Source organism: Alosa pseudoharengus, unplaced genomic scaffold (genome assembly GCF_046254945.1).
Source record: "Alosa pseudoharengus isolate Yale_2024_CS ecotype anadromous, Long Island Sound unplaced genomic scaffold, YU_APseudo_1.1 YU_APseudo_1.1_scf_13, whole genome shotgun sequence".
Lineage (NCBI taxonomy): Eukaryota > Metazoa > Chordata > Actinopteri > Clupeiformes > Clupeidae > Alosa > Alosa pseudoharengus.
The window spans coordinates 21,380,253-21,405,651 of record NW_027468598.1 but is presented as its reverse complement, the minus strand read 5'-3'; the positions used below and the strand labels follow the sequence as shown (position 1 = coordinate 21,405,651).

The following is a 25,399-nucleotide window of genomic DNA, read 5'->3' as shown; positions in this document are numbered from 1 at the left end:
CCATACACAGGATTAATCCCCTTTGCACTTACAGTCAGAAAACGTAGTATTATTTTCAATAAACATGCACAAAACATAGTTCTGCGTTGTTTGTTGAAGTGTTAATAAACTAACTTGTCTCAGTGTGCTCAAAACGTCTTGGCGTGAGATCGCGTCTCTAGTTTTGCTTCGAAAGGGGTCAGAGAGCCGTGGTGCCTGTCAGCTCCTTTGGGCTCCATTCAAAATTCCTTGAAGATTCTCCAGTGTTGGCGACCAGCCCAGAACTATCCAAACTGCATCCTCTCTTTCTTTCTCCCAGTTTCATTCTCCCATTCACCCCCCCCTCTCTCTCTCTCAGTATTCCAAGTTCATTCCCAATTCCATCTACCTCTCACCTCATTTTAACTCTTACACAAAAATATTCCCCAAACGTTCAGCCTACCTCAGTGAACCACAGATTGGTAGCCTAAATATGTACATATTCTAATGAATGAACAGAACTTCCCTGTTAACCTGATTCACAACAAAGCCTCACAAGTCATCCAGAGGTCTCTCCTCAGAATAACTCAATGCCCTCTCAACAGGTCTTGTCTGAGATAAGTGTGCCAAGCACACACAGACAGGACAGAAGGGAAGGCCACTGGAGGAGGGGAAACCTAAAATTACAGCTCACACTAATTTGCTTTTAGCACAGCCGATTTCTTTCCCAACTATTTATCGGAGAAGATTAAGCAGTGTGTTTAAACACACAGCACAAAGAAGCAGAAACAAATTGGTGCTCTTTGCATCTAATCCCGCCCACCCTCTAATTTGTCTTTTACAAACGATATGCTTGGTTGAGGGAAAATCTGATTATATAATTAACATTATACAATTGCAACAAAATGATTACCCTTGTTTTAACAGCTAAGTGCTACAGTGGCCTATTGATATCTGGTCAGCATGGTATTGTGTGTGGAACTTTGTTTTAAATTTATTTCAAACCCATCAACAAAGAAGTAAGATAGTAAACCTATCATTAATTTGCATTAGAGGATAGGCCACTATAACTTTGAAAAACCCTTTTTTTAAATAAATAAATAAATAAATAAATAAATAAATAAATAAATATAGGCCTGATTTAAATCCCATGCATGGCCTACTAGCCTTGTTTGTATGAATATTCTATTTCACATTTTATAGGATATTAACATATATTAACATTTTATAGGATATTTTTCTGTGTTGCAAATAATATCAAACTGAGATGTAATATTATTCCTTACATAGCCAATGTGGAAATAAAATATCTGTCTGTAAGAAAAAGTTGCAAGCCAGAGGGCCTACATTACTTAACTTTAATAGGCCCAAATAGCAAAATGTTACTCATCTTCATTGACCAAATCAAACAAACAAACAAACAAAAAAGGTTCAACTAGTTAAACTTAACAATGTTAAGGAACGTTTTAGTAACCTAAGCTAAAAAGCTACAATCTGGTCGACAAGTAGGGTAACATTCCAAATGGCCCAAGCTTTCCTTCAAATGGTGCCCAATGAATTGTGCAACTCATTGCCGTTTTAAATACGTCCCCACCAGCATGGCGTTACCGTTTTAAATAGGCTTGGAATTATGGCGTTCAGCCGCTAGGGAAAGGCGGAGTGGATTTTTTTTTTTCTTCATTCACGGTGGGAGGGGGAGAGCTGGTAGGAATGAAAGCTTACTTCGAGTTGGAGGAGCAGGTTAGGCTACAGTCGCTACTCGCGAACGAAAATTAGACCGGCGGCCAACGGCAGTACCGTTTTGAAATTTGTCGGGAATCAGCTGTTTAACAATGTTAATGTGATGAAAAAAGATGAAGTAAGTAATCTAGCCGAGACGTTGTGTCGGCTTCTCTCTCGTTTGAGTGTTTAGAAAGGAGAGAGATGAGTCTGGGATACTGATTGGAGTTGACAAGCCCGCTCCACTACTAGATCCACTCTTCTTCCACTCCCCCCCACCTCTTTCCCAAACCAGGAAATCGCCGAGGTGTGCTTCGGTCCCTCTCCCTTGATAATAATTACCCCTTAGTGGGTAGATAGATGTGTATCTCCTCGATATCGTCGTTTTTATTTTCTTTTTTGCTTTGTAACTCCGTGCTCACATCTGAAGCCAAAACCCCAGCGGCCAAGAGGATCTCCATTCTCGCCTAACAATGAGGTAAAGCAGGTCAAATCTGATTTGTCTACGCTTTGTGTTCATTTTGTTTTCGGAACTGGATACTGTAGCACACGCTCACTCTCAGACTTTAGTTGTAACGTTAATATGGCAGAATAAACCAATTTGTTCACTGTTGTAGGCTAGCACAGTGAAAGTTCAGTCTATTCACGTTGTTTTTAGTTCAGCGCATGCTTTGTCTGGTTTTATTACGGCTATAGATTCTTGATTAATTTGGCTACTGTATTTGAGGCTGTTAAGCTACTGGTTTTCAAAATCGGTCGGCCCTATCCTGCGGTTATGGTCTAACCAAAACTCTAATAAGTGTTTTAGCCACACTGAAAGCTCTTTTAGGGAACAGAAAAGAAGTTGGTATTCGCGCTATCTGGCTGTGGGCTGTTACTCACTGTCAGTCCTCAACTTTTCTCTCGCCCTACTGTTGCTCCTACTGCTCACATCACTAGTCGGCCTCTGCAGGGGAGGGGGTCGTCTGTCTCTTCGTTTGTTCTTTAGCCTAATGGTAATGGTCGGCCTATGGGCGACTAACTTGGGAGACCAATTTTCCTTGCGATTTATGGTTTGTTTGATATTAGGCTATAGAGGACCTAATTTAAGCCCCCACGGGACAATCAAGGGCGTAAGGTAGCCTATATGTGCTTCATTGAAGTTGACGATAGCTATTGCGATTAGGCCTCCCTTTTGTGCGTAAAGAATCCGCGTTGGGACTTTGTTTGACCTGGTAGACTAGCTACATATCAAAAGCCTTGTTTGTAACGTATTTCACGTTAGTCAAGCTGTCATTTGATGGCAGGTCTAGCCTACCTGGCGTTTTGCACCACGTAGCCATCCTCTTTTAGATCCCTCCTCTTTTCTTTCTTTTCTGGGAGTTGGCAGAGGCCGTTCCCGGAACCAAAATGCGCCCTTGTATGGAACTCTCGCCGTCGAATTCCACATCCTGTTGCAGCCTGTATTTGGCAATTACACGCTTTTGAAGCCACCGCTGTTCGCACGTTTTTACTGGAATGTTATTTTTCTGATATTCTAACACAATGGCTGCGGTGGTTTCACATTTAAGGACCCAGTCTATGGGCTGGGGTGAGGACTCTGTCCTCTTGGGTGCCTTCTAAAACAACCAGTGCAACAAGTTTTCTTATCTGTTTATCTTTCGGTGTATTTCTGGACCAAAATCAAGTCAAATTGTCGCCATTCATAGCGTATGTCAGCACGGGATATATTGCCCTCATGCATTTTTAGCTACAGTTGCTGTTAGTGTAACAAATTGGTTATTTCCTCAAATAGAAATGGATGAATAAATAGCAGACTATTCTCAAAGGTTTTTGATACATAAACGCTGTCAGTCAGTAGCCTAACTAACTCAGGAAAATGCTGCAACTCATGGCCCCCCTCCCTGCTCCCCAAGAGAGAGGGTTCACCCCATTCGTCCTGCCTACATAATGGGTGAGGGATGGAATGTTGTCACATTTACAAGTTCATTGTCCCAGGGTGTTTGTGAAATGTCAACGTGGGAGTGTGGTCAATTGGTCAAAAGTTCAGTTTGATTTGTGCAAAAGTGACATACTGAACTAACCTGTTCACATAGGAAGCTAAGCTATTATGCTCTGCAATGCAAGAAACTTTAGTGGCATTGCATTAAATTGATCTCAAGTGCCATTACAGTTCAAAAATGGGGCTAAAGGAGGTCAAGATCCAGCGTGTGTCTGTGGAGTAGCACACATTTGCCCCATGACTCCAACTAGCTGCGTCTGTCCTGCTCATGTATTCTATGAAGGTCCGGCTCACAGGAAACACATCAGCTTATGAACTGTAGCCAGATCATGAATCAGTGATTTTTTTCAGACGTTATGTTAGCAGATTTTTCTATCAGCAGTGTCTACTACACTTGTGTAGTAGCATAAGAGGCACATAACACCACATGAGTAATTGCTTAACAAAAGACAAACTCAAGGTGTGTTGTATCCCTGAACTTTAGATAATAAAGCAAAGACATGAGGAACATTTTATGTCCTGGACTACATGTTTGAAATGTAGAAACAATGTTCCTACAATGTAATCATTCTATTTATCTTTATCTGTCTTATTTCATTCATTCATTCATTCATTCATCCAATCATTCATTCATTCATTCATTCATTCAAGCTTTTGGCCAGTTTTGATCGTGAGAAACCCTTCAGCAGTGGCTTATCTACTGAAATAAATACAGGAAGTGTGCTCGCTGGGTTGAACTGAAGATTCTCTGGGCGGAAAACAGGCATCCCTCAGGCATCCCACCATGACGGTCGATTTGCCGGTGAATCACAGATTCTCTGTTTAGCCTTGAGGTCAGGACCAGCTGACTGGACACCCACAAACCCACAAGGCCTGTGTGCTGGCCTCCCTACTCATTTGTCATACCTTAAGTCAGCCTGAGGAGCCAAGTTGTAACTGACTAAGTTTCAGCTTGGAATCATGATTGTTTGATGTTTATTATGTGGTGTTTATTCACGGTGCTGTTGGTTTGTGGATATTGTTTAAGTAGGCTCATGAGTCATTCTTGATTACCGCTGGTGAATATGGCCACTGAATTTGAATTTGGTTGTAGTAAGGTCGTTAGATTTTATGGCCTGGCTTAATGATTGCATTCTTGCTGTTAGTGGAAAAAGAACATGTAAAACAGGAAGAAGGAAAAATAATCACCCCCACCCCCCCAAAAAAAAAAAAAAAAAACAGAACAAAAATCCCCTTTTCTATTTTGGAAATAATTTGAACAATGAAGCTAGGGTTCTGGGTTCTGGGTATCATTTGGAGAGGGAACCTGATTACTCAGGGAGGTGCAAGGTTTTCCAGTCATAGTATGAACAGAGTAGTTTTTGATGACGCAGATTAAATCACACACATGGTGTGTTACTAAACATTAGTCCGCTTTTCCATATTCACAAAGGATCTTCCTTTATTTCACATAGCTCTATGTCTTCCATTCAGCCATTTAAACCCTGATCTAAGCACACACAAAAAGGAGATCTAGAGCAGAGGTGTCAGACTCATATTATTAGGCAGTGGGTCAGATTTGTTGGAATGAGAGCTTGTGGGGGCAATCATTGTCATGGCCATTATCATTTTTCTGCATGGGTATCAGATTGTTGTTTAATCTACTCCTTTACTACACCCACTTATGAGCAAACAAGTGATATAGGTTTATCATGTACTACTGTCATATACTGCTATTTCTTTCTTGAAATAAGCCTCTACCTTCCATGTCAGGCTCTCATTTTCCATCATAGAGTAGGGCTACGCTAACATAATGTAATAATCAGCACAGCAAACCACATTTTTCCTTACTGGCATCTTCCTTCCTGAGGATGGTTTGTAGTGCTAGGTTTCGTTAATTTATCATATCATAGAGATTATTGTTTTTTGCTTATTACACATTGTCAATGACCACTGGACATGAATATCTAAATTTGTATTTTTATTTTCCCTTGAATCCCTTCCCACCCAAACATTGGGGCTTTGACACCCCTGATCTAAAATAAAAATATTAAAAATCTCTGAAATGCTCAACGCAGGTTACCATTTAAGTCGCTTTGGACTAAAGTGTCTGCTAAGTACCATTTTGAACAATCAATGGCGTTATATTGCTTATTTTACATATTTGTTTACATTTGTGATATGTAAAGTTGTATAAGCATCAGTACCTGCACAAAAATCAAAGAATTGGGGTTTAAAGCAATACGATGTATGTGCAAGTCTAACATAACTGCAAACTCAGGCTGATCCACGTTTCATAATGATCAGATTGGTCATGATCGTCTGGTGGGCAGCGTTGCTTTCCAGAGGAAATTGAACAGCCGCAACATAAATTATATTTTGCACATAAGAAATGACTATCAAAACTCACTTTTTTAGATTTGATATTTTGACATTGTACAACTCTACCCTTGAGACAAAAATAATCAATCTAAGAATAATTGACATTTCTGTGTGCATACGTTTACACATAGGATCCAACAGCAGCAAAGGATTCATTCATTCATACGTTCATCCTTTTTCATTTCACGGCATTTTCATTGTGCTCGTTAGCATGTAGCAGCTAGGTTGAATATGATGATGATTATGTCACTGTAAAGAAAACATTTGCATGCATGTCCCTCTCTGCTGATTCTAGAGCAGATGGCATCTTAGGACTGGAGATATTAAGCACCAGCAGTGTCCGTCTTCATCCTGACCGGGGGGGTTGAAGGGCTTGAACATCAAATCCCTCATCCCGTTTTTGTACCAAACCCAGTGCATCTGTGTAGTGGGGCCTGAAATGAGACCAGCTACAAATTTGACATCCATGATCACAGAAAAGCCATGCTTATGGGTTCAGTATATTCAGAGCCACGATCCCTTTCCAAATATGTCTACCATCTCTGCACTGCGAACAGACATTGAATTAAAGTGCCTGCTGCTTGTTTGCTGCTTTAAGACTGCTTTATCTACGAATGGAAGTAAACCATGTAGCTGGACAATCTGGTATAAATTGTACTGTGTGAGGTCTGCAATGGGGGGGTCATGCTCAAAACTGCACAATAATTCTTTTATGTTTTCGATCATGCAGAACAAATGACCCATGCAGTCCTCTCTCACAGGTGAACCACCTCTTAATGAGTGTGACGGCATGTGTTTGTGAATGTTTGTTCGAATTAACCACACCCTGCTGTGTTGGTCTGTTACTCATGAATGGACCATACAGGCCTGTGGAGAGATTAGGAATGATGGTACTAAAGTTGCTTAGTCTGCTTACCCCCCTATTTCATACGTCTGCATGGGGATATCCAGTTGGGTGAGGGTTTTTTTTTTCTTCTTGTTATCAAATATCTTTGGATTTGTTTAACATGATGTTTTGAGGCATGTTCATTATGCTACAGCTGTATTGTTGGTCATAGTTGATCACGGATGTGTTTTCAGTCTGTGCAAAGTAAAGCTGTGTTTTTTACTGTGGTTTTGGAAGATTTCTATAGAATTGGTGCCTATAGCTGGCATTCTGGAATGTCATTGATGGAAAGCCACAAAAGCCTCTTGGGACAGTTTGCCCCAAGACACACCCATAACCGCTATGAAATACCTCCACCCTTTTCCAACTCAACACTCACAGACACACACATATAGGTACACACACTGGACATAGGAAGTGAATCCGTTAGAAACGCACACAAACACGCACTACATAGGAAGTTCAAAATACAAGTTAAAAACCGTCCGTGTCTCCTCCAAATTGCTCAATCCTGCCTCGGAACAACATTAAGCACCTTGCCTTTTCAGAAATTAGACATTATTAAGCAATTAGCTGCTGCCTCTATCAAATCAAATTCCCGCCAGTCTACTCTACACACTGGCAGCGAGTGGTCAGCGAGAGACGTAGCAGGTATAGAGCTGAGCAGACAGTGACTCAGCCCATTCGCTGAGCTAATGGCAGCGAGACCAGCTCCTTCAAGGCGGCCGGTCAGCCGCCTGATGGACTCACACCACTGCCCAAGAGGAACAAGCCTCCCTTAATGGACACTGTAGACCGCCGAGTCGGCCCTGCGTAGAGCCATTAGCCCCCCAAGGTTAATGGAGCCGTCGGTAAAGGACTAGGATTAATGTGGTGGCGAAGAGAGGAGTTTCCCCGTGGAGCCCCTGCCCAGGCCGGGATAAAGAGCATTGATCTGCATGAGGTCAACATGGAAGCAGGCGCCACATGACCACGCAGAGGCTTACTCAACACAGACGAGGGTCAAAGCTCTCTGTGTACGTCCAAACTCTGTCAAGACAAGACAAGTGATCTCTGGACTGGTTTCTATACATCCACCCCATAATTAGCCATGGTTGTGGTAGCCATCGTGTATCTCGGGTATTTCCCCTCTGGACCGGCTTCAGGGGAAGATCTTTCTTTACAAAAGGTCTGTGTTAAAGGTGTTAATATTTCTTAGTTTTTGCAAGCCCCCCACACTGACCTGCAGTCCCTAGAGTCAACTGCAATACCGGCACAGGTGTTATAGTCATCAGATGTCTGTTTTAACCATGTTTGTGTTATGGGGTTCGTGGCCTCAGACTAGAGTTGTAGAGCCTCTCTTTGCAGCATGTTCCGAAATGAAATCTCAGGTATGTGTTTTGTAGACCTTAATGCTGACACCAGAGTAAACAGATCTGCTCGTGATTGTCTCTGTGTGTGCATGCCAGGGGCTGTTCAGACAGAGACATAGGCCTCTCATAAAGAGAAGCATTAGACCAATTTAATGCTCCAGAGGAATTTTAATATTTCGTTTTTTATTACACGCCCCTGCCTCAAACCCCAAATTGATGAAACCAAGCTGCCCCCAGTGAAAACTTGTGTTTCCCTCAGAGAGATGGAAAACGTAAAAGTAAAGCGAGAGAAAGAATTGGTGAATATCAAGGGGGAAAGAGGGAGCGAGAAAAGACAGAAAGAAAATTAACATGTTAAGGCAACAGCAGATCCGCTGTGTCATCATTGCTATCCTATCCCACCTCCCCACGGCGCCGTTTCCCGCTCCTCCCCCCCCCCCAACCCCCCCTAACCTCTATCCATCCAGGGGAGTTCTTCGCCAGCGTAGAGGCTCAGTCTGCGGGGATGTGCTCCAACCTGCAAAAGGAATTAAAACCAGAAAGAAGCGGTTTTGAATCCACCGGCCAAATAAGGCCCTGACGGCTACCGCTCCAGCCGATCCTGGATTCGCGAAAGAACGCAGAATGCCCTGGCTGTGCCCATGCCGCGCTACTGCACGGTCTTAAGCGATCAGGCCTGCTCTAAAGAAAGGTCATGCCTTCAAGCTTGGGGAGCCGCCAGCATGGTGGAGAATATTCATCGGGAATGATGTCACCTGAAAAATCTTGGGGACAGTTGGCCACGGCCGGCGGAGAATCTGGCTAAGAGCGAGTGGGGGGTGAAGGGAGAGAGAGAGAGAGTGTTGAAAATGGAGAAGGGATGCAGACTGGGAGCAGCTGACTGCCAGCATGCCTGGTGCTGTCCCTCTGACAGCGCGAGATTGAAAGCAGTAGCCCCAAGCAGGACTTACATGCAAGTCGTGGCATGCAGTATGTTCTCTGTCTGTCTGTGTGTGTGTGTGAGAGAGAGAGAGAGAGAGTAAATGTGAGTGAGTGAATGAGTACGGGAAAAGAAGGAAAGTTACCAGCACTAGAGACGAGATCAGGCTCACTGCGTCTCTTTTGTCTGTGACTCAAGCCAAACACCACTGGCTGCAGTACATACTTGAAATACTTGACTTGCTGATTATGGAAATTTCGGGGTAAAACGTTTCCCCCCGCTGAAAGCAATGATGTTATATGCTGACATGTTTATATTTAACATTCCTCCGTCACTCGGACATTGTGGTTGCATTTAACCTTGACAGCTGCTCGAGTGTGTGCCTGTTTTTGATATGTCTGTCCTTATTTAGGCTAATCTACACGGATGTTTTTTTTGCTGTCCCTCTGCTGTTGGCAGATTAAGTCAACTTTGTTACTATTCCCAGTGCGGATGACTGTTGTGACTTGCCCTCCCGCACATATCTCCACTCTGTAGCAAACCAAATTGAAGGCCTAGGATTTTTTTTGAAAGGCTAAAATAAAAGGACACACTCGTGCCTGCCTGTCCTCGGGGTGTGTGGTCACCATATAAGAAGCCAGGGTCTCCCTGGCAGCCTGGCTTCCTGGAGGGATGTCGGAGTGCTAGTTTTCGTTCCAGTGCCTTTCCATAATACCAGTTTGTTGTTCTCCGCAAAGCCACTCCGATCTGGAGCAGGGAGAGAAGGAGAGCATATGTGTAGCCCTCCAGGAATTTAGACTAAGCTTCACGCGGCTGATATAGCATGGCGGAATCTTCCCCCCATCCCTATTTTTCTTCTTTTTTTACGTAACGACTGAGAGTGAGAGTGTTGGTTACATCACTTCCTTTATTACCCCTCACCATGCTGTTAACAGCCAACCAGAGTGCCATTGCAGATCCTCTCGTGTATTATGGAAGAGGAGCACCACACCACACACACACACACCCTGCCCCCAACCCCCATTTGTGTATTTTTTTTATCTATAGGGCATGAAGAATTAAAAAGGAAATGGAACTTTTATTTTCTGAAATAGCATTTCTGCAGTCAAGGGGCCTAGTGCCATAAAGCTGTACTGTAGCTCAGTGTAATTATGACATTGTGTGTAAACGTTGAGAACTGTCAGCCCTGGGGCATGGATGGTTTACACTAACAGAACCTGAGGCCCTTTTGTCTGAATCCATGACTTTCCAAATGTTATCGTCATCGCCTGCGTTGCCTCACATCAGCACCCTTTGAGTAAACACCTGGATGACTAAAAACTCTCTAATAACTCAACCGAGACTCTGTTGACGTCATGAGGAAGAATGCTTCTCAGTGTGTGTGTGTAAGCATGTGAGTGTTCGATGACTGTGTTTTGGCCTGTCGCATTTTTACGCAAGGCGAGCTGGGCAAGGGGAGTTGGAGAAGAAGAAAAAGACAATTAGTGCGCATAAGAGGAGGAGATTACTGGGCCTGACTCTACTTGTCAGTGCATTCGAGGCAACTGTGTGCACACACAGCCTTATACAGACATTTCTTCAAGTGTGCCTCGGCCACGCACTGCAGTTTCCTGTTAACCCCTCCTTGGCTGTGAAACTGGACTACCATTCTCAAGGACTAGTCTCCAACATCACGTAATTAATATCCCTGCGTGTAGCTGAACGCCGCCCTAAACTTTTTTTTTCTTTCTTTATTAGTTGTAATCAGAGTGCCTTTGATTGCTGTGCATGTTTACTCTCTAGGGCGTTAACGGACCAGACTTTTATCAGGAGGTTATCGGCTACAATCACAAAAGTATCCACGGACGTGATTTGTCACAGTGTTAGCATATTGTCTTATCAGTAAGCTGTGAATGTTTCATAGGTCACAAACAGAAACAAAAGCTCTGCAGTTCAGTCTCCAAAGCTGAGGGGCCTTCCAGGTAGAGCTTTAAATTGAGCTCTTAACATAGAGTGGTGGCCATGGCAGTGACCGTCATGGCTCAAATACTGTTTACTGCTGTAGTTTAAAACAAAAGATAATGTCCGCACACTGGAGTAGCTCCCAAATTTGAATTAAAAAAAACAGCAACACTTTGACCTGACCGTGTCTAAACGGTTTGGGACCTACTCCGGTGAGCTACTCCAGACATTCTCTGTTTTACCTTCTAGTGTATTTTGGTGTGCACCTGGCCTAAATATAGGTGAGATGTGCACGCAACCACTCTTATCAGACATTTAAATCTGATGCCAGTGTATTGTCTGGAGATGGGCACGCTACTTTGCACAGTCATCATTGTGTAGAGAGGAGTGAGAGTGATACTCATGACTGTTGCCCTAATGGGCATGTTGTCAAATCAGCTGTCAGTCTGATGAGACGGATGTCAGGTAGAGTTTCAGACATCTCAGGCTGTGCTTGTTTTTCGATCGTGTATTTATGTGCGATCTATTGTGGTGTTGGTCCTGAGCTATCGTCGATATGAGTTGATCGTATGTTGTGTGTGTGTGTGTGGCCCGTGTTGGTGGGGTCATTAATTATTCATCTCTCACTCTCGGTTCCCCTCCCAGCCTGCGCTCTCAGTCTCACCATTAAAAATACATCTGAATTCCAGTAACATTCCCCTTGTCCCACTCTACAACACTCTTTGTCTCTCTCTCTCTCTCTCTCTCTCTCTCTCTCTCTCTCTCTCTCTCTCTCTCTCTCTCTCTCTCTCTCTCTCTCTCTCTCTCCCATACCTGTCTCCCTTTCTCCAGTTTTCCAACCTTCTCACCTCAGCATCCATCCTCTCCTTCCTGTTTTCCTTTATCGTCTATCAGAAATCTGCTCCTACTGCCCTATTTCCTCCTTCCAAAGTCTCAAACATGTGGGCCAGCGCACTTAACTAATGAGTAACTGTGTGTGTGTGTGTGTGTGTGTGTGTGTGTGTGTGTGCGCGTGCGTGTGCGCGCTCATGGACAGAACCACAAGCATGCATATACAAAGACTCCTGTACACACAGAGCGAATGGTACAGCCAGCCCTTATTAGGCATTGCTGAGAGCAGGAAGAAGGCTGCCTTCGCTATGCAGTGTCACAGGAAGTGGAAGATTGTATCACAGAACAGGCTGGGGAAGGGTGGGAGAGAGTGATGAGGAGGAGGAGGAGAAAGAAAGGAGGAGGAGGCGAGAAGGATGAGTGCCACAGGAGGTGGAGGAGGAGACGATGGGACAGCCCAGGCAGTTTGAAACCTTCCTTTTTTCTTCCTTTTTTCTCTTTCCTTTTTTCCCTTATTTGTCTTTCTCTGAACATTCCAACCCGCCTGCTCCTTCATACTTTTTGGCCACTTCGGGCTGCTTTTGTGACAGGCCGGCTTAGCGTTTGTGCGTTAAGAAACCATGAGCACCATAAGTGGATATAAAACAAATCTTATCCTGCTTTCATGGGTCAGGAATGTAAACATTATCTGAGTGCAGGATGGATTTGCTGGTGGGTTATGTAAGGGCCTCTTGTTTCAAATGCCATTCTCCAGAGATGCCTAATGCCAATCTGGCCTAAAACTCTGAGACACATGGCACCTTATGACACCAGGATGACATCTTTGTGTGTGTGTGTGTGTGTGTGTGTGTTTATGTGCAGCATCAGAGATGAAAAGTGTTTTTTGTCTGTTCATTGTTGTGGCCATTTATTACAGAATATTTAGGTTTTAAGATTAGCGATAAGATTTACCATGTGTGTGTTTGTGTGTTGTCTCTTTGATCTGAAAGAGATATTGACAAGGTGTGTGCGTTTGTGTGTGTTTGTGTGATTGTGTCTGGGGACAGAGAAGGTGAACTAGTATTGTTTACATTTGCTTTGGTTTCGATGAGGAGATTATGCAGGTGGAAGCCTCTAGAAACTGCCATCTTGCCGGCTTGTTGTTCCTCCATGCGATAGAACGCGTGAGCGCTTCCTGTCTTTGTGCAACTCCATTGTTCCTGCACATTGATTTGGCATCACATTAGACTTCTTTCTTCTCCGATTCCACTTCTCGTCCTCTTTCACGCCAGAGAGCCATTCCTCCCGGTCAACAGCCTGCTACCTCTGCCCCCCCTGGATACTCCCTTGATTTATTTCACCATTTGGTTGACAGGCGAAAGCTGACGTTGGTGTGACTCCAAACACCATTCTAGGTCGTCTGGAAGTTGATGGTGATGTAAAAACAAGGTGATTGGTAATGAGGAAGGAATATTTAGCCCTGTGTGCACTCTGTGAATGGTGTTTGGAGAATCATAATGTGAACTCCAAGGGGGTAAACTTGAGAGCGCCCCTCACAAATGCATGAGGTAATGCTGGCGTGGAGTCAGTCAGTGAGCCGGGGGCTGTGGAGGGCTTGGGGGGAGGGGGTCTGTAGGATCTAATGTGGCTGCTGGAAGCCATCCTGCCGGCATTACGCAGACTCTCAACTATGTCATGTTTATACTATGCCACTCATTTTTGTCTTTCTCCCCCCCCCCCTTCTTTTGCTTTATCTTCCAATTCCATCTCCCTCTTTGTCTCTCTCTCTCTCTCACACACACTTTCTGTCTCTCTCTCTCTCTCTCTCTCTCTCTCTCTCTCTCTGTCTCTCACTCCCTCTGTCTCTCTATCAGTGAGTCGAGCATCTGTCAGGCGAGGGCCACGGTGATGATCTATGACGATGCCAATAAGAAGTGGATCCCGGCCGGCACGGGGGCCCAGGTCTTCAGCCGGGTCCAGATCTACCACAACCCCACCACCAACGCCTTCAGAGTGGTGGGCCGCAAGATGCAGACAGACCAGCAGGTAGTGTGTGTGTGTGTGTGTGTGTGTGTGTGTGTGTGTGTGTGTGTGTGTGTGTGTGTGTGAGTGAGAGAGACTGTATCCAGTTTGTGTGTGTGTGTGTGACAGAGACTGTATCCATAGTGTGTGCCTCTGTGCCCTACAGCTATGCACTGTAGTGTCTGTTTGTTTAGTTCTTTTGTGTGTGCATGCATGTGCGTACTTCACGTACTTGCCACGACTCTGCTGGTTGGTTCCTCTGATAGCCTACCTGTACTGCAAGGCAGCTCCTCCCTTTTGCTCCATCAGTTGGTACCCTGGCCCATCTGTTCACACCAGCGGTGTCTTTCACATGTCATCGTGGTTCCTCTGCAGACAAAGGAGCATCACACCTCCCCAATCAACACCCTCTCACTTCCCACACACACACCGTCTCCTTTCACCTGTGTCTGAGTGGAAAGTGTAGCATATCCAGGGCTTTTTTTAATTCACGTCAGCTTTTTTCCCTACATACCAAGGTTCTTTATTTAGCCCGGCTCTCCATCTCTCCCCCTTTCTCTTCTCTCTATCTGTTTCTCCTTCTGTGTCCCTCCCCCTCCCCCACACCTCCCCTTTTTCCAAATTTGCACACACACACACACATACACACAGACCCACAGACCCACACTCTTGCAGACACAAGAAGAAGTGTTCCTCGGAGACGCACCCTAAAGTGGATGATATTTCCTATGAGATAGTTGGAAAGCTCAACCATTTCCTGTAACAATTAGAGGTGGCTTTCCCCTGCCCTGTCCATATTGTTCCTTCACCAGCTTCCTTCTGCTCCAGCTGACCCTCATCTTTCACTTCTATCTCTCTCTTTTTCTCTCTCTTTTTCTCTCTCTCTCTCTCTCTTTCACCATACCTTCTTTCATCTCTTTTCTTTTATCACCTCTCTTTGTTTCGCTCTATCCCTTCCATTCTCTCTCTCTGTCATTTTTCTATGCAGTCACTCTCTCCTGTAGTCCAGTCTGCTTTTTTAGTTCTGGTTTGTTGCTCTGTGCCCCAAGAGGGCCATTCTCTTGAGCTTTTACTGCGCCTCATCCATCTTTCTCTCTCTCTCTCTCTCTCTTTCTTTCTTTCTTTCTTTCTTTCTTTCTTTCTTTCTTTCTCTCTCTCTCTCTCTCTCTCTCTCTCTCTCTCTCTCTCTCTCTCTCTCTCTCTCTCTCTCTCTCTCTCTCTCTCTCTCTCTCTCTCTATCCCCCCCCTCTCACTTTCTCTCTTCCTCCCTGTCATTTTTTCTCTTTGTTATTTAGGTTTCCTGTATACCCCTCAACCCTAGCTCATTCTGTCTCTGTCTGCTTGTACTGTGTGTGTGTCTGTGTCTGTCTGTCTGTCTGTGTCTTTGGGCCGGTGGCAGGGTTGTGGCAGCATGGCTGGCCGCCTCAATTGAACTGTTGATCTGTTTTTGGCCGTGCCGCTTTAGACGTCGGGCCGGCGAGTCTCTCCACTGCCCTCTGGAATTCAGGGCTGTAAAACAAACACAAAAGTGAGGCGTCAGCACATTCAGCATGCTCGCTCGCTCGCCCTGCTCTCTCTATCGCTCTCCCTCACACACGCACACGCACACACACACACACACACAGACACACACACTCACACTCACACTCACACACACACACAGGCACACACACATACACACAACAGCAACAGCAGCTGGGTGTATGTGCGGGCCAGCTGCAGCAGGAGCACCACCTACTGGATGTTTCCTTGGGTGTCCTCTGTGAACTTGAGCCGATGTCCTATTAGTGCCTGTCACCACTTCAGCCCGGAGGTCAAGTCAGCAGAAGGATTTAACCCTTCACACTGCCACAGCAATGACATGTACTGCGCTGTGCTGTACTGTACACTTCAGACAGCAGTTAAGTAATACTTCAACTTCACTCTGCTGATAAAGCTATAAGGTCAACTTTGATGAGATGTTTTGTTATATGACCTCACGGTCAGTCTCACTTCCCTTTTGGGCAGGCAAAGGTCAAATGAACTTGTGACCTTTCATTAAAGGGTGTCTGCAACTAATGTCTGTGTGTGTGTGTGTGTGTGTGTGTGTGTGTGTGTGTGTGTGTGTGTGTGTGTGTGTGTGTGTGTGTGTGTGTGTGTGTGTGTGTGTGTGTGTGTGTGTGTGTGTGTGTGTGTGTGTGTGTGTGTGTGTGTGTGTGTGTGTGTGTGTGTGTCCCCTCAGGTGGTGATAAACTGTCCGATTGTGAAGGGGCTGAAATACAATCAGGCTACGCCTAACTTTCACCAGTGGCGGGACAACAGGCAGGTGTGGGGGCTTAACTTCGGCAGCAAGGAGGATGCTGCCCTCTTCGCAAATGGCATGCTGCACGCACTAGAAGTGCTCAATGCAATGGCAGATGCAGGTATGACACACATGCACACGGTTACGTACACATACACAGTTATAAACACACTTGTACCAGCCACCATAGATGCAAAGACACCATTATATAACATTTTAGCAAATTAACATTTCATTCATTGTGAATTTTAGAATATATATATTTATGGGAAATGTTGGAAAATAATGGAAAATGATTGTGATTTACATAAACACAAACACAAATTGTCTGATGTGTTTCAGGTTACTCTACACTCCCCCGTCCAGTGTCAAATGGACCATCTCCAGAGGAGATTGAACAGCAGCGGAGGTACCAAAAGATCCTTTTGGGGGGCATGGGGTTGTTTTAAAGGCTTAAAATGGGAAGATGATTACTTGTTTGTGTTCTGTTGGCTAGAGACTAGAGGGCAAGAGTTGGATTGGAGGGATTATTATAGGTGTCCAGACGTCCAAGACTTTTGCTGCTTTTTGCGACACTTTAAATTTGCTTAGGCACCCTTTCACACACACAGAGAGACACAGAGAAAGAGCTGAACAAGCGCACACACACACACACACACACACACACACACACAGACACACACACACACACAAACCAAGAGTTACACAACCATACACATACACAAGCTCGCAGACACACTGCGTTGTGGCTGAACACACTCTTAAGGGATTTGGCAGCATTAGCTCGGCAGTCTTTAGCCCTCTATCAGCCCCCAGGGTCAGGGGTCGAAAGCAGGAGTCACTGCTTACCCTTATCCCTCCTTCCTGATTCCCCCCCCCTCCCTTCATCCCTCTCTTATTTAGTCCCACCCCTGGCCGATCGTGTCCCTGTCTCGTCCAGCTTTACGGCTAATCCCATTCGCTTGGGGTCACTTTAAAGTACTTCCAGGGCAGCTCTTGGATTGGTTTACGCTGCTGACTGTCAAATGACAGTCACATGGCAGCCATGTACGTCCATTGGCTCTCGGAAGGGTTTGATTCTTACCACCCACGGTAGATGCCCTCATCTTCCTGTAGGTGGCATTGCCAGGGACGGAGAGTTGTGTGGGGTGTAGATGGGGCCACGGTCAACCGGGCTGGCATGGCAGTCGGGCGGGATTAACCCTCGGCGGCCAGATGTGTGATTGCATTCCACCCCAGGGCTAATCATGTCTTTGAACTGCTCCCTTGGGGGCTGGGAGCTTGGGGTGGTGGGGGCCACTAATCGGCCCAAACACTGCCAGGGGGAGAAAAAAACTGCCCGTGACCTCACAGTGAGCCACACCGACACTGGCCTACATACACAGCAGCATATGCAGCACGGCCTAATGCCCTGTCTGTGTGGAGCGCAGCGGCTAATGTGCCTTGCTCAATCACAGACAGTATGTGTGTGTGTACACACGTCTGATTAGACAGGAAGTCACAAATGGTCTGAGTGCAGGAATGACTATAAAAAAGTGGTGTTTGAAAAGGGAGTGGCTTAGTGAAATTCTAGAGAACCATCATGGCTGGGAACGGATGTGTCATTGCAGTCCATGTTCACTGGAAGTTTGATTTCATTGCAATCAAGTTTGAGTTAGTTTACAACCAATATAATACACTTCCACAGAATCTATACAGTACTCGGCTGTGCTTTTCAGTGTGTGTCTCAAAAGTAGTAGGGTCAAATGTTTGAAGACTAACTAAAGACAACTTTCATATATTTTTATTTTGCACATTCATATGCTAGATATTGTAATGTGTTTTATGTAATGTCAAGCAAAACAAATATTATTGTGTTTTAGATCATTGTTTGTTCCGTCATTCTTGTTGGCCTCTAGGTTGGAACAACAGAGGCTTGAGCAGCAGGAAAGAGAACGGCAAGAGAGGGAGAGGCAGGAGAGAGAGCGGCAAGCAGCGGCAGGTACACCACATGAGACTGGTGAGGTGGTGCATCACCTTCCTGGCCTCACCCTAGAAGGCTTCATAAAATATTACCCTAGTGCTGTTTTCTCTATGCAGTGTATTAGTAATGGCAGTTCTTTTCATTATTGAAACGATTATTTTTTTACTTGGGTAATGTAGTCTGGAAATGTATGTGTTGAATAGTCAAATTGAATCAATAGTAACAACAATCACTGTAATCCACACCATTCATTAGTCATGCTTTTTTCACTGTTAGAAGAAACCTTTCATCACAGTCACTTGTATTCATTGCAACTCATATTGTAGTTTTTAAGATGCCTGATTGATCTCATTGGTGCGTTCTTCTGGTGATGTGATCTCCGGTCTCTCCTCAGTTCCCCCTGCTCCTCCAATGGCTCCTGGAGGCCCGCCGGCACCTCCTCCTCCTCCGCCCCCTCCAGGGCCTCCTCCAGCCGGTCCACCACCTCCCCCGGGACCCCCACCATCAGGTGGACCCCCACCAGCCCCACCACTGCCATCCCCAGGAGGTGGGGGAGAAGGCGGCGGCGGTCTTGGAGGAGGAGGAGGCCTGGCAGCAGCCCTGGCTGGAGCCAAACTCCGCAAAGTGCCCAAGGTGAGAGAGAGACGAGAGTCGTACGACAGGGAAGATGGTGAAGGAGAGGAAAGAGAGGGGGATGGAGATGGTACCAGGGGAGGAGGGAGGGAGATGAAGGAGTGGACAGGACTGGGTAGATGGGGTGGTGGTAGATGGAGGGAAAAGGGAAACATGCTGTGAAGTGGAAGATGAAGTTGAAATATTTAACAACGGGAATCCAAGTCCAGAGAGTTGCAGGCAAAGGACATGAAAAATGACTTGCAGCAGAAAAGAAAGAAAAAGGAGCAATGTTCAGGTGCTAAATTTAAACTGTTGCAGTGGCTACCGGGAGCTGTATACATTAAAATGTCAAAATGAAACCGATTTTGAGATTCAAATAAATATGAGGACACTTTTCTCTACTGTAAGTGGAAGATGAGGACACATGAAGTAGATGGGTGGGGAAGGAGGGGTGAGAAGAGATTTATGACATATATAGATGGAGAGGGAGATGGAAAGAGGACGATTTACATGCATGAGAGAGAGAGAAAGAGACAGAGAGACAGAGCAAATAGATGAGGGCCCAAGACTGTGCTAGGTGATATTGCTGCTGCTGCTCTGACACACCAGTGTTTGCCTCTCTGCTGCCCCCTAAAGGATGACGGTGGTGGTGGTGGTGGAGCTGGAGCCGGTGCCGCAGCCCCAGCCGCAGCCGCCGCAAAGCCTGATGCCAGCCGTAGCAGTGCCTCCCTGCCAGCCGGGGGAGGTGGCCTGATGGGGGAGATGAGTGCCATATTGGCAAGAAGGTTAGAATCAGGCATCACAATACCACTCTTCTCTACTGGCCTTTCACCCTGCACCCTGGCAGATGAGGACAAATTATTGGATCTGGCATGAGTCAGATAAATGTCCTGTTGTTCTGTTGTTAAGAACTTCAAGTAGTTGACTGTCTACCCTCATGTCAAGCCCACCTACCATGTTCACTATCTCGTTAAAAATATATATTTTTGTGGTTGTTTTTGAGGACCTCCACATCTGCTATTTGGATCGAGGCATTCAGTGACGGTAGCCCAGTGAAATCTGGATTATCGGACGGCATAAAATAAAACGCTAATAGTATAATAGCGCCTGCCAGATGAATAAGCATGACCATAATGTAATCTCTAATACCTCGGTGAGTAGATGAGTAATTCTCAAATTTGTCTGCCGTTTTAGGCGAAAAGCAGCAGACAAGGGAGAGAAGGCACCCGCAAAGCAAGATGAGCCCAATAATGTACGTATGAGAGACGTTTTTCCACCTTTTGGATTTGTACGATTTCAAATGGAGGAAGGGCACTCCCAGCAATTCAAATGGCCATTCCGTGTTCATTTTACTCATTTTACTTATTTATTGTATTTTCTTCCTCTTTCATCCTCCCAATATCACTTCTAATCTCCTAGGATGACTCTGAATCGCAAGGCCAGAGTGGTGAGTGTTTGTGTTTTTCGAAATGGAATAAAAAGGGAATTGTTAACATCTGCGTGAATCTGAACAGAGATCATATGATCTTGTACATGTTCATTAGTGACCTTCACTGGGTTTTTAATAGTTGGTCTTTGTGTTTATGCAGAACCTGTGAGAAGGCCTTGGGAGAAATCTGCCACTATGCCCAGGTATGGCCTTCTGTTGTTGATGTGATCGTATTCTCTACCTCTACCACCAGAATCTGGAATAGATTTCTTTGTTAACCGTGTGTGTTTGAAAGTGAGAGAGAATGTAAAGCGTGTGTGAATAAAATGGTGTAATACGAGCCGCGCAGAATGTGGTTTTAGGACATGGCACAAGAGCACCATCCAAAATGTATGGCTGTTCTTTTGTTTGTTTGTTTTTTCTTCAAATGGTAAGCACTGTCTGGGTTACAGACAGGCTACACATGTTTCCCTGCCCAAGCAGTGTTCCAAGCAGAGTATACTGTATGTGTCTTGAACAGGAATAGCGCCACACTCAGTTGGAATGCGGACACTGCCTTCTCCACTGCCAGTATGCCCAGGTATAGACTCCCACTGACCTCTCCCCTGGACTGGGTTAGACGTTTCCAATCTTGCACTGGCTTCTGGCACACACACACACACACACACACACACACACAGAGCAATAAAAATATAACACTACCCTCAAAGCAGTCAACCCATTTATTGACCATCCTGGTGCTGCTTTGGGGCTTTGGAAAGGGCATACAATGAGGCTTTCTTTTTACTTGACACTTACCTGATGTGGAAAGTGTGATGGAACTGACATGTGTCTACAAGACTACTGTACAACCCGCATGGACTGATGTGAGGATTGCAAACCCCGTACAGAAGAAATTTTTACATTAACGGTGTTTTATTTTCACCCAAAGAGCTTCACGTTTGTTCTAACCAGGTGGTGGTGGTGGTGTGTGCTGACTTGGTGGTGCAGTGGTGTGGGGTTGAATAACACTCATTCTCCTGATTGTCTGAACAGTCTTTTGAACTCCCCACTTCTTCCTCAGAAAGCCTGCTGTTTACCACAAGGTTGTTGACTTGCTGTTGAAACTCCTGTATTGCAGTTCACCTTCGGGTGGTTAACACGAACAGTCGTGTGGATGGCGAAGCCACGTCTCAACCCCCCACCCCACCATAACCATGAAAAATGTACATTGTGCAGAATGTAATGAGATGCTGAGTGCTAGAGGCAGAATCCTGAATAAAGACCCCCCCCCCCTTCACTCTCTCTCTCACTCTCTCTCTCTCTCACACACACACACACTGAAGCCCAAGAGAGGAGATTTGGTGGGTAGAGGGAGAGTGGTGGTGGTGGTGGTGGTGAAATACTTGGTGCTCTTTGAATGCTTTTGGCATCGCCATGGCAATGGGCTGGGTGGTTGTCATGGCGATGGATTTGCAGTGCCACGGCAGGAATTTCTGCCAGCTTTTGTTATGTTGTGCCAGATTTGTGGTGTTGGGGCATTTTTTCTTACACAACATCTTTTTTTTTTCTTCTTTTTTTCATCAACTCCTCTTGCAGAATGAAGGCAACAAACAACACTAATGAGTCAGAGGGTGGTGAAGAGTCTGACATGGAAAAACTTAAACAGGTGATTTTGCGCTTTCATCACCGTAGTTTGTGTCTAATGAAGCTTATCCATAGATATGAATAGCTTGAATGATTAAACAGGTGATTTAAAGACCAGTTTAGATGGTAATCATGACATCATCGTCAGCGCTTACTTACATGTCTTGGTCTTCAGGCATGTGTGAGCACTAGGGTGCTAATGTGTGTGTGTGTTTGCAGGAGTTACTGGAAGAGGTGAGAAAGGAGCTGCAGAAAGTAAAGGATGAGATCATTGGCGGTAAGAGCTAATAAACAAAATTGTACAGTACTTTAGATAGATAGAAGTTTGGAAATAAAAGTTATTTGAATGCAGTCACTATTAAAATAGCCATATTTCATTTGTCAGGGATGAGAGGGTAGATGCCCTGAGGAAATCATCTTATCAACCACATGATTTGATTCTCAATCGGCCAGTCAATGCTGTCTGTTTAAATGCAGCTAATTAAACTTGCTCATTCATATTTTTCTTTCCTTCACAGCATTCATTCAGGAGTTACAGAAGAGAGGGTCCACATAGTCTGATTGCACAGTCACTCTTGTCTGAATGAATAGGGGAGGACACTTCTCCCTCCTGTGTAGTCCAGGGATTATCTCTATCTCTTACTTACACATCTTCCAAGTCATACAGGCTTACAGACCACACTCAAACACATGCATAAACACACACACACACACACACACACACACACACACACACACACACACACACACACACATAAATATGTTCAATACCCAGGGAACTTGCCCACAATAACGACACCTTAACCCGGGAATAGGTAATAAAATACCCAACTGATATGCTACCACCACTCGAGTGTCAACTTCTCCATCATTCTCCACCCAAACCCATTTGTTTTTTTCTCCTTCACTCTGCTCAACCTGTGCACCAATTGTAAAGAAACCACTGCTTCACCCCACAGGGCTAAATCCTCAAACTCTTTCTCATCCCATAGTGTCATGTCCTTCCTCTCATGCAGACACAGGCCCTTTTCAATTGTATTATATTTACCCCCCCCCCCCCCTCCATTCCATAATGTCCCTCCACCTCTTCCGACCAGGTCTCACGAGAGACCGAGGCGTTCAGGGAATCGTGCATATCAGTTCATCCCAGTTACTGTAATCACTCACGTGCTGGCATGTACATCTGTCCGAAGCTTCTCTGTCCCCAGGCGGCAGCGACCTCAGCACTCTGCCCTCTGAGAGACGTCTCACAGTCGGTCAGTCGGTGGGTCGGTCATTTCCTGACAGTACAGCACAGCGGGCGCCTCTGATAAGAGGCCTCTTTCTCTCAGGTTGACCCCCACATCAATGTGATGGTGTTCCCAGCACTGTGCAAAGGACACCAGGAGCTCTCATCTTCATCTGGGCAAGCAGTGGTGCGCTCTCTCTCTCTCTCTCTCTCTCTCTCTCTCTCTCTCTCTCTCTCTCTCTCTCTCTCTCTCTCTCTCTCTCTCTCTCTCTCTCTCTCTCTCTCTCTCTCTCTCTCTCTCTCTCTCTCTCTCTCTCTCTCTCTCTCGCTCTCGGTGTCCCTCACACCATGTCCGACGGAGAGGTGCTGCAGAGCACACCGGCTGAGGGGCAGGAGAGACTGAATTGAGAAAAGGGAATGGTGACTGACAGCTCTGGTCTGGAGCTTGCACAGTGACCACCCAGCCCACCTTCATACACACACACACACTTACACTTACGCACCTTTCCTGTATGGCTTGCCAGCAGAAAGGCAGGACATTGGTGAGAGTACCTGTACACGTGTCTGCTCTGTGAGCGCCATTGCATTGTCACCTCACTCCCCGCAACATAAACACACACCTGTCTTATTCACTCAGTACACCTGTCCCTAACTGTCCTTCACATAGTTCCATACTTTTGAGGTATGTTTTCTTGACTATACATTAAGATATGAATACCATATTGGCCATGAACCTGTCTGTCTTGTGGCCATGACAAACTGCCTTGGAAATACATATAAATAAATATATATATATATGAGGTATATATATATTTTTGTTTTGAGGGAAATTGTTAGATGATGAATTGAGATAATGTTTCTATTTTAATTGAACTGATTGGTGAATGGGGATATTTTTGGATGATTTTTTTTTCTGTTTAATTTTCTTTTAAGAGATTGTTATTTTGGGTTTCCTGTTACCTTTTGTTTATTTTTTCCATTAGAGTATAGGCTTTTTACACTGAAATATAAAGGAAATGGCGTAGAGACACTGGATTAGAATTGCCTTTATAGTCAAATACAGCTGCTTCTTTACTGCATTTGAATGAGTCTGGTGTCTTTATTTTAATGGCAAAAAATATTTGTTGTTTAAAATGTTCTTTAATGTTCTTGTTTAATTGCTTACTTGGCCTACAATATAGGCTACAAAAATAAGAGCAGGCTATTTACTATTTTGACAGTGACAATATGATTTCCCTTTACTAAAATGTTTTTGGATAAGAGGTCGATGATTAGGATTGTTAGGAACAATTAGTATTCATTATTAGCATGCCTCTAATAATTATTGTAAAGTTTTAAATGTTGCCCTCATAGAAAGTGTAATTAAATAATTATTAGGACTATACGGTCATGACGCCTGAACTGAACAGTGTTTGTGCGCATGGTTCGTAAGGCTACTTTTGAAATGTAATTGGTTACAAATTACTAGCTATCCTTTCAAAAAATTAATAAATAATGAACATTACTTACTGAAAGTAATATAAATTAATACATGCAATTACTTTTTCATTGGCATATTAGAGGCAGTGCAAATTGTAAAGCTCTGGGTGACGGAAAGATGCCAAACAACATTGTTATATTCTACATAGCTTTACAGCTTTTTCCAGAAAAATGTTTTAATCTGGTTGTAATCACCACAATTTTCTTTATTAGAAATGAATGTTATTACACATGTACATATATCTGATCACATTTAGCTTGTCATTTAATTAAGCAAATTACATGTAAGCCTAATGTTACTCTCCAACCGTTTGTTTGTTGGCTGTGTCAGACATTTTTTTAGGCAAACTGCAGAGGTCTAGGCCTTTGGGCAACTGCGCGGGTAGGTCTGGTCAAATATGAGGCCCGAGGGACAGATCCGGCCCACCAGCAGGTTTCATACGGCCCCCAGGTGTTTTGGGTATGAAGGGGAAGATAAAATAGTTATCACATCTAGTTGCCATGGACTATAATAAGCAATATTTCTATGATATGATCAATTAATGAAACCTAGCACTACAAACCATCCTCAGGAAGGAAGATGCCAGTTAAGAAAATGTGGTTTGCTGCACTGATTATTACATTATGTTAGTGTAACCATACTCTATGCTGGAAAAAGAGACTGACATGAAAGGTAGGGTATGTCAAGATAGAAAGAGCGTATATCATAAATCATGCCGGTTTATGCTTTACAACATTAGGAAGATCAGACCTTATCTGACACAAGATTCCACACAACTTCTTGTTCAGACCATGGTCATCTCTAAGCTGGACTATTGTAATTCACTAT

The 25,399-nt window shown here is 44.6% G+C and overlaps 1 protein-coding gene across 3 annotated transcripts; it reads left to right on the top strand.

The window, feature by feature from the left end:
• Positions 1-1,656: 1,656 nt before the first annotated feature.
• Positions 1,657-24,170, top strand: vaspb (vasodilator stimulated phosphoprotein b). Of its 3 annotated transcripts, none has more exons than XM_076282526.1 (14): positions 1,657-2,155; positions 13,802-13,973; positions 16,171-16,351; positions 16,573-16,639; positions 18,129-18,211; positions 18,588-18,826; positions 19,445-19,593; positions 20,003-20,060; positions 20,228-20,255; positions 20,398-20,440; positions 20,758-20,817; positions 21,816-21,885; positions 22,083-22,140; positions 22,382-24,170. In XM_076282526.1, the coding sequence occupies exons 1-14, from the start codon at positions 2,151-2,153 to the stop codon at positions 22,417-22,419; spliced, it is 1,251 nt and encodes a 416-aa protein (XP_076138641.1). In that variant the 5' UTR covers positions 1,657-2,150; the 3' UTR covers positions 22,420-24,170. The 3 variants fall into 3 exon arrangements, with proteins under 3 accessions (XP_076138641.1, XP_076138640.1, XP_076138642.1); XM_076282525.1 differs by having other exon boundaries at positions 18,129-18,229; XM_076282527.1 differs by lacking the exon at positions 20,758-20,817 and having other exon boundaries at positions 18,129-18,229.
• The last annotated feature ends 1,229 nt before the right edge of the window (positions 24,171-25,399 follow it).

What these genes read in the sequence shown, in the direction of transcription:
- vaspb (XM_076282525.1), top strand. An exon ending in CAATGCAATGGCAGATGCAG is followed by an intron (nt 16,352 to 16,572) that starts GTATGACACACA and finishes GATGTGTTTCAG; the next exon opens with GTTACTCTACACTCCCCCGT. An exon ending in AGTGCCATATTGGCAAGAAG is followed by an intron (nt 19,594 to 20,002) that starts GTTAGAATCAGG and finishes CTGCCGTTTTAG; the next exon opens with GCGAAAAGCAGCAGACAAGG.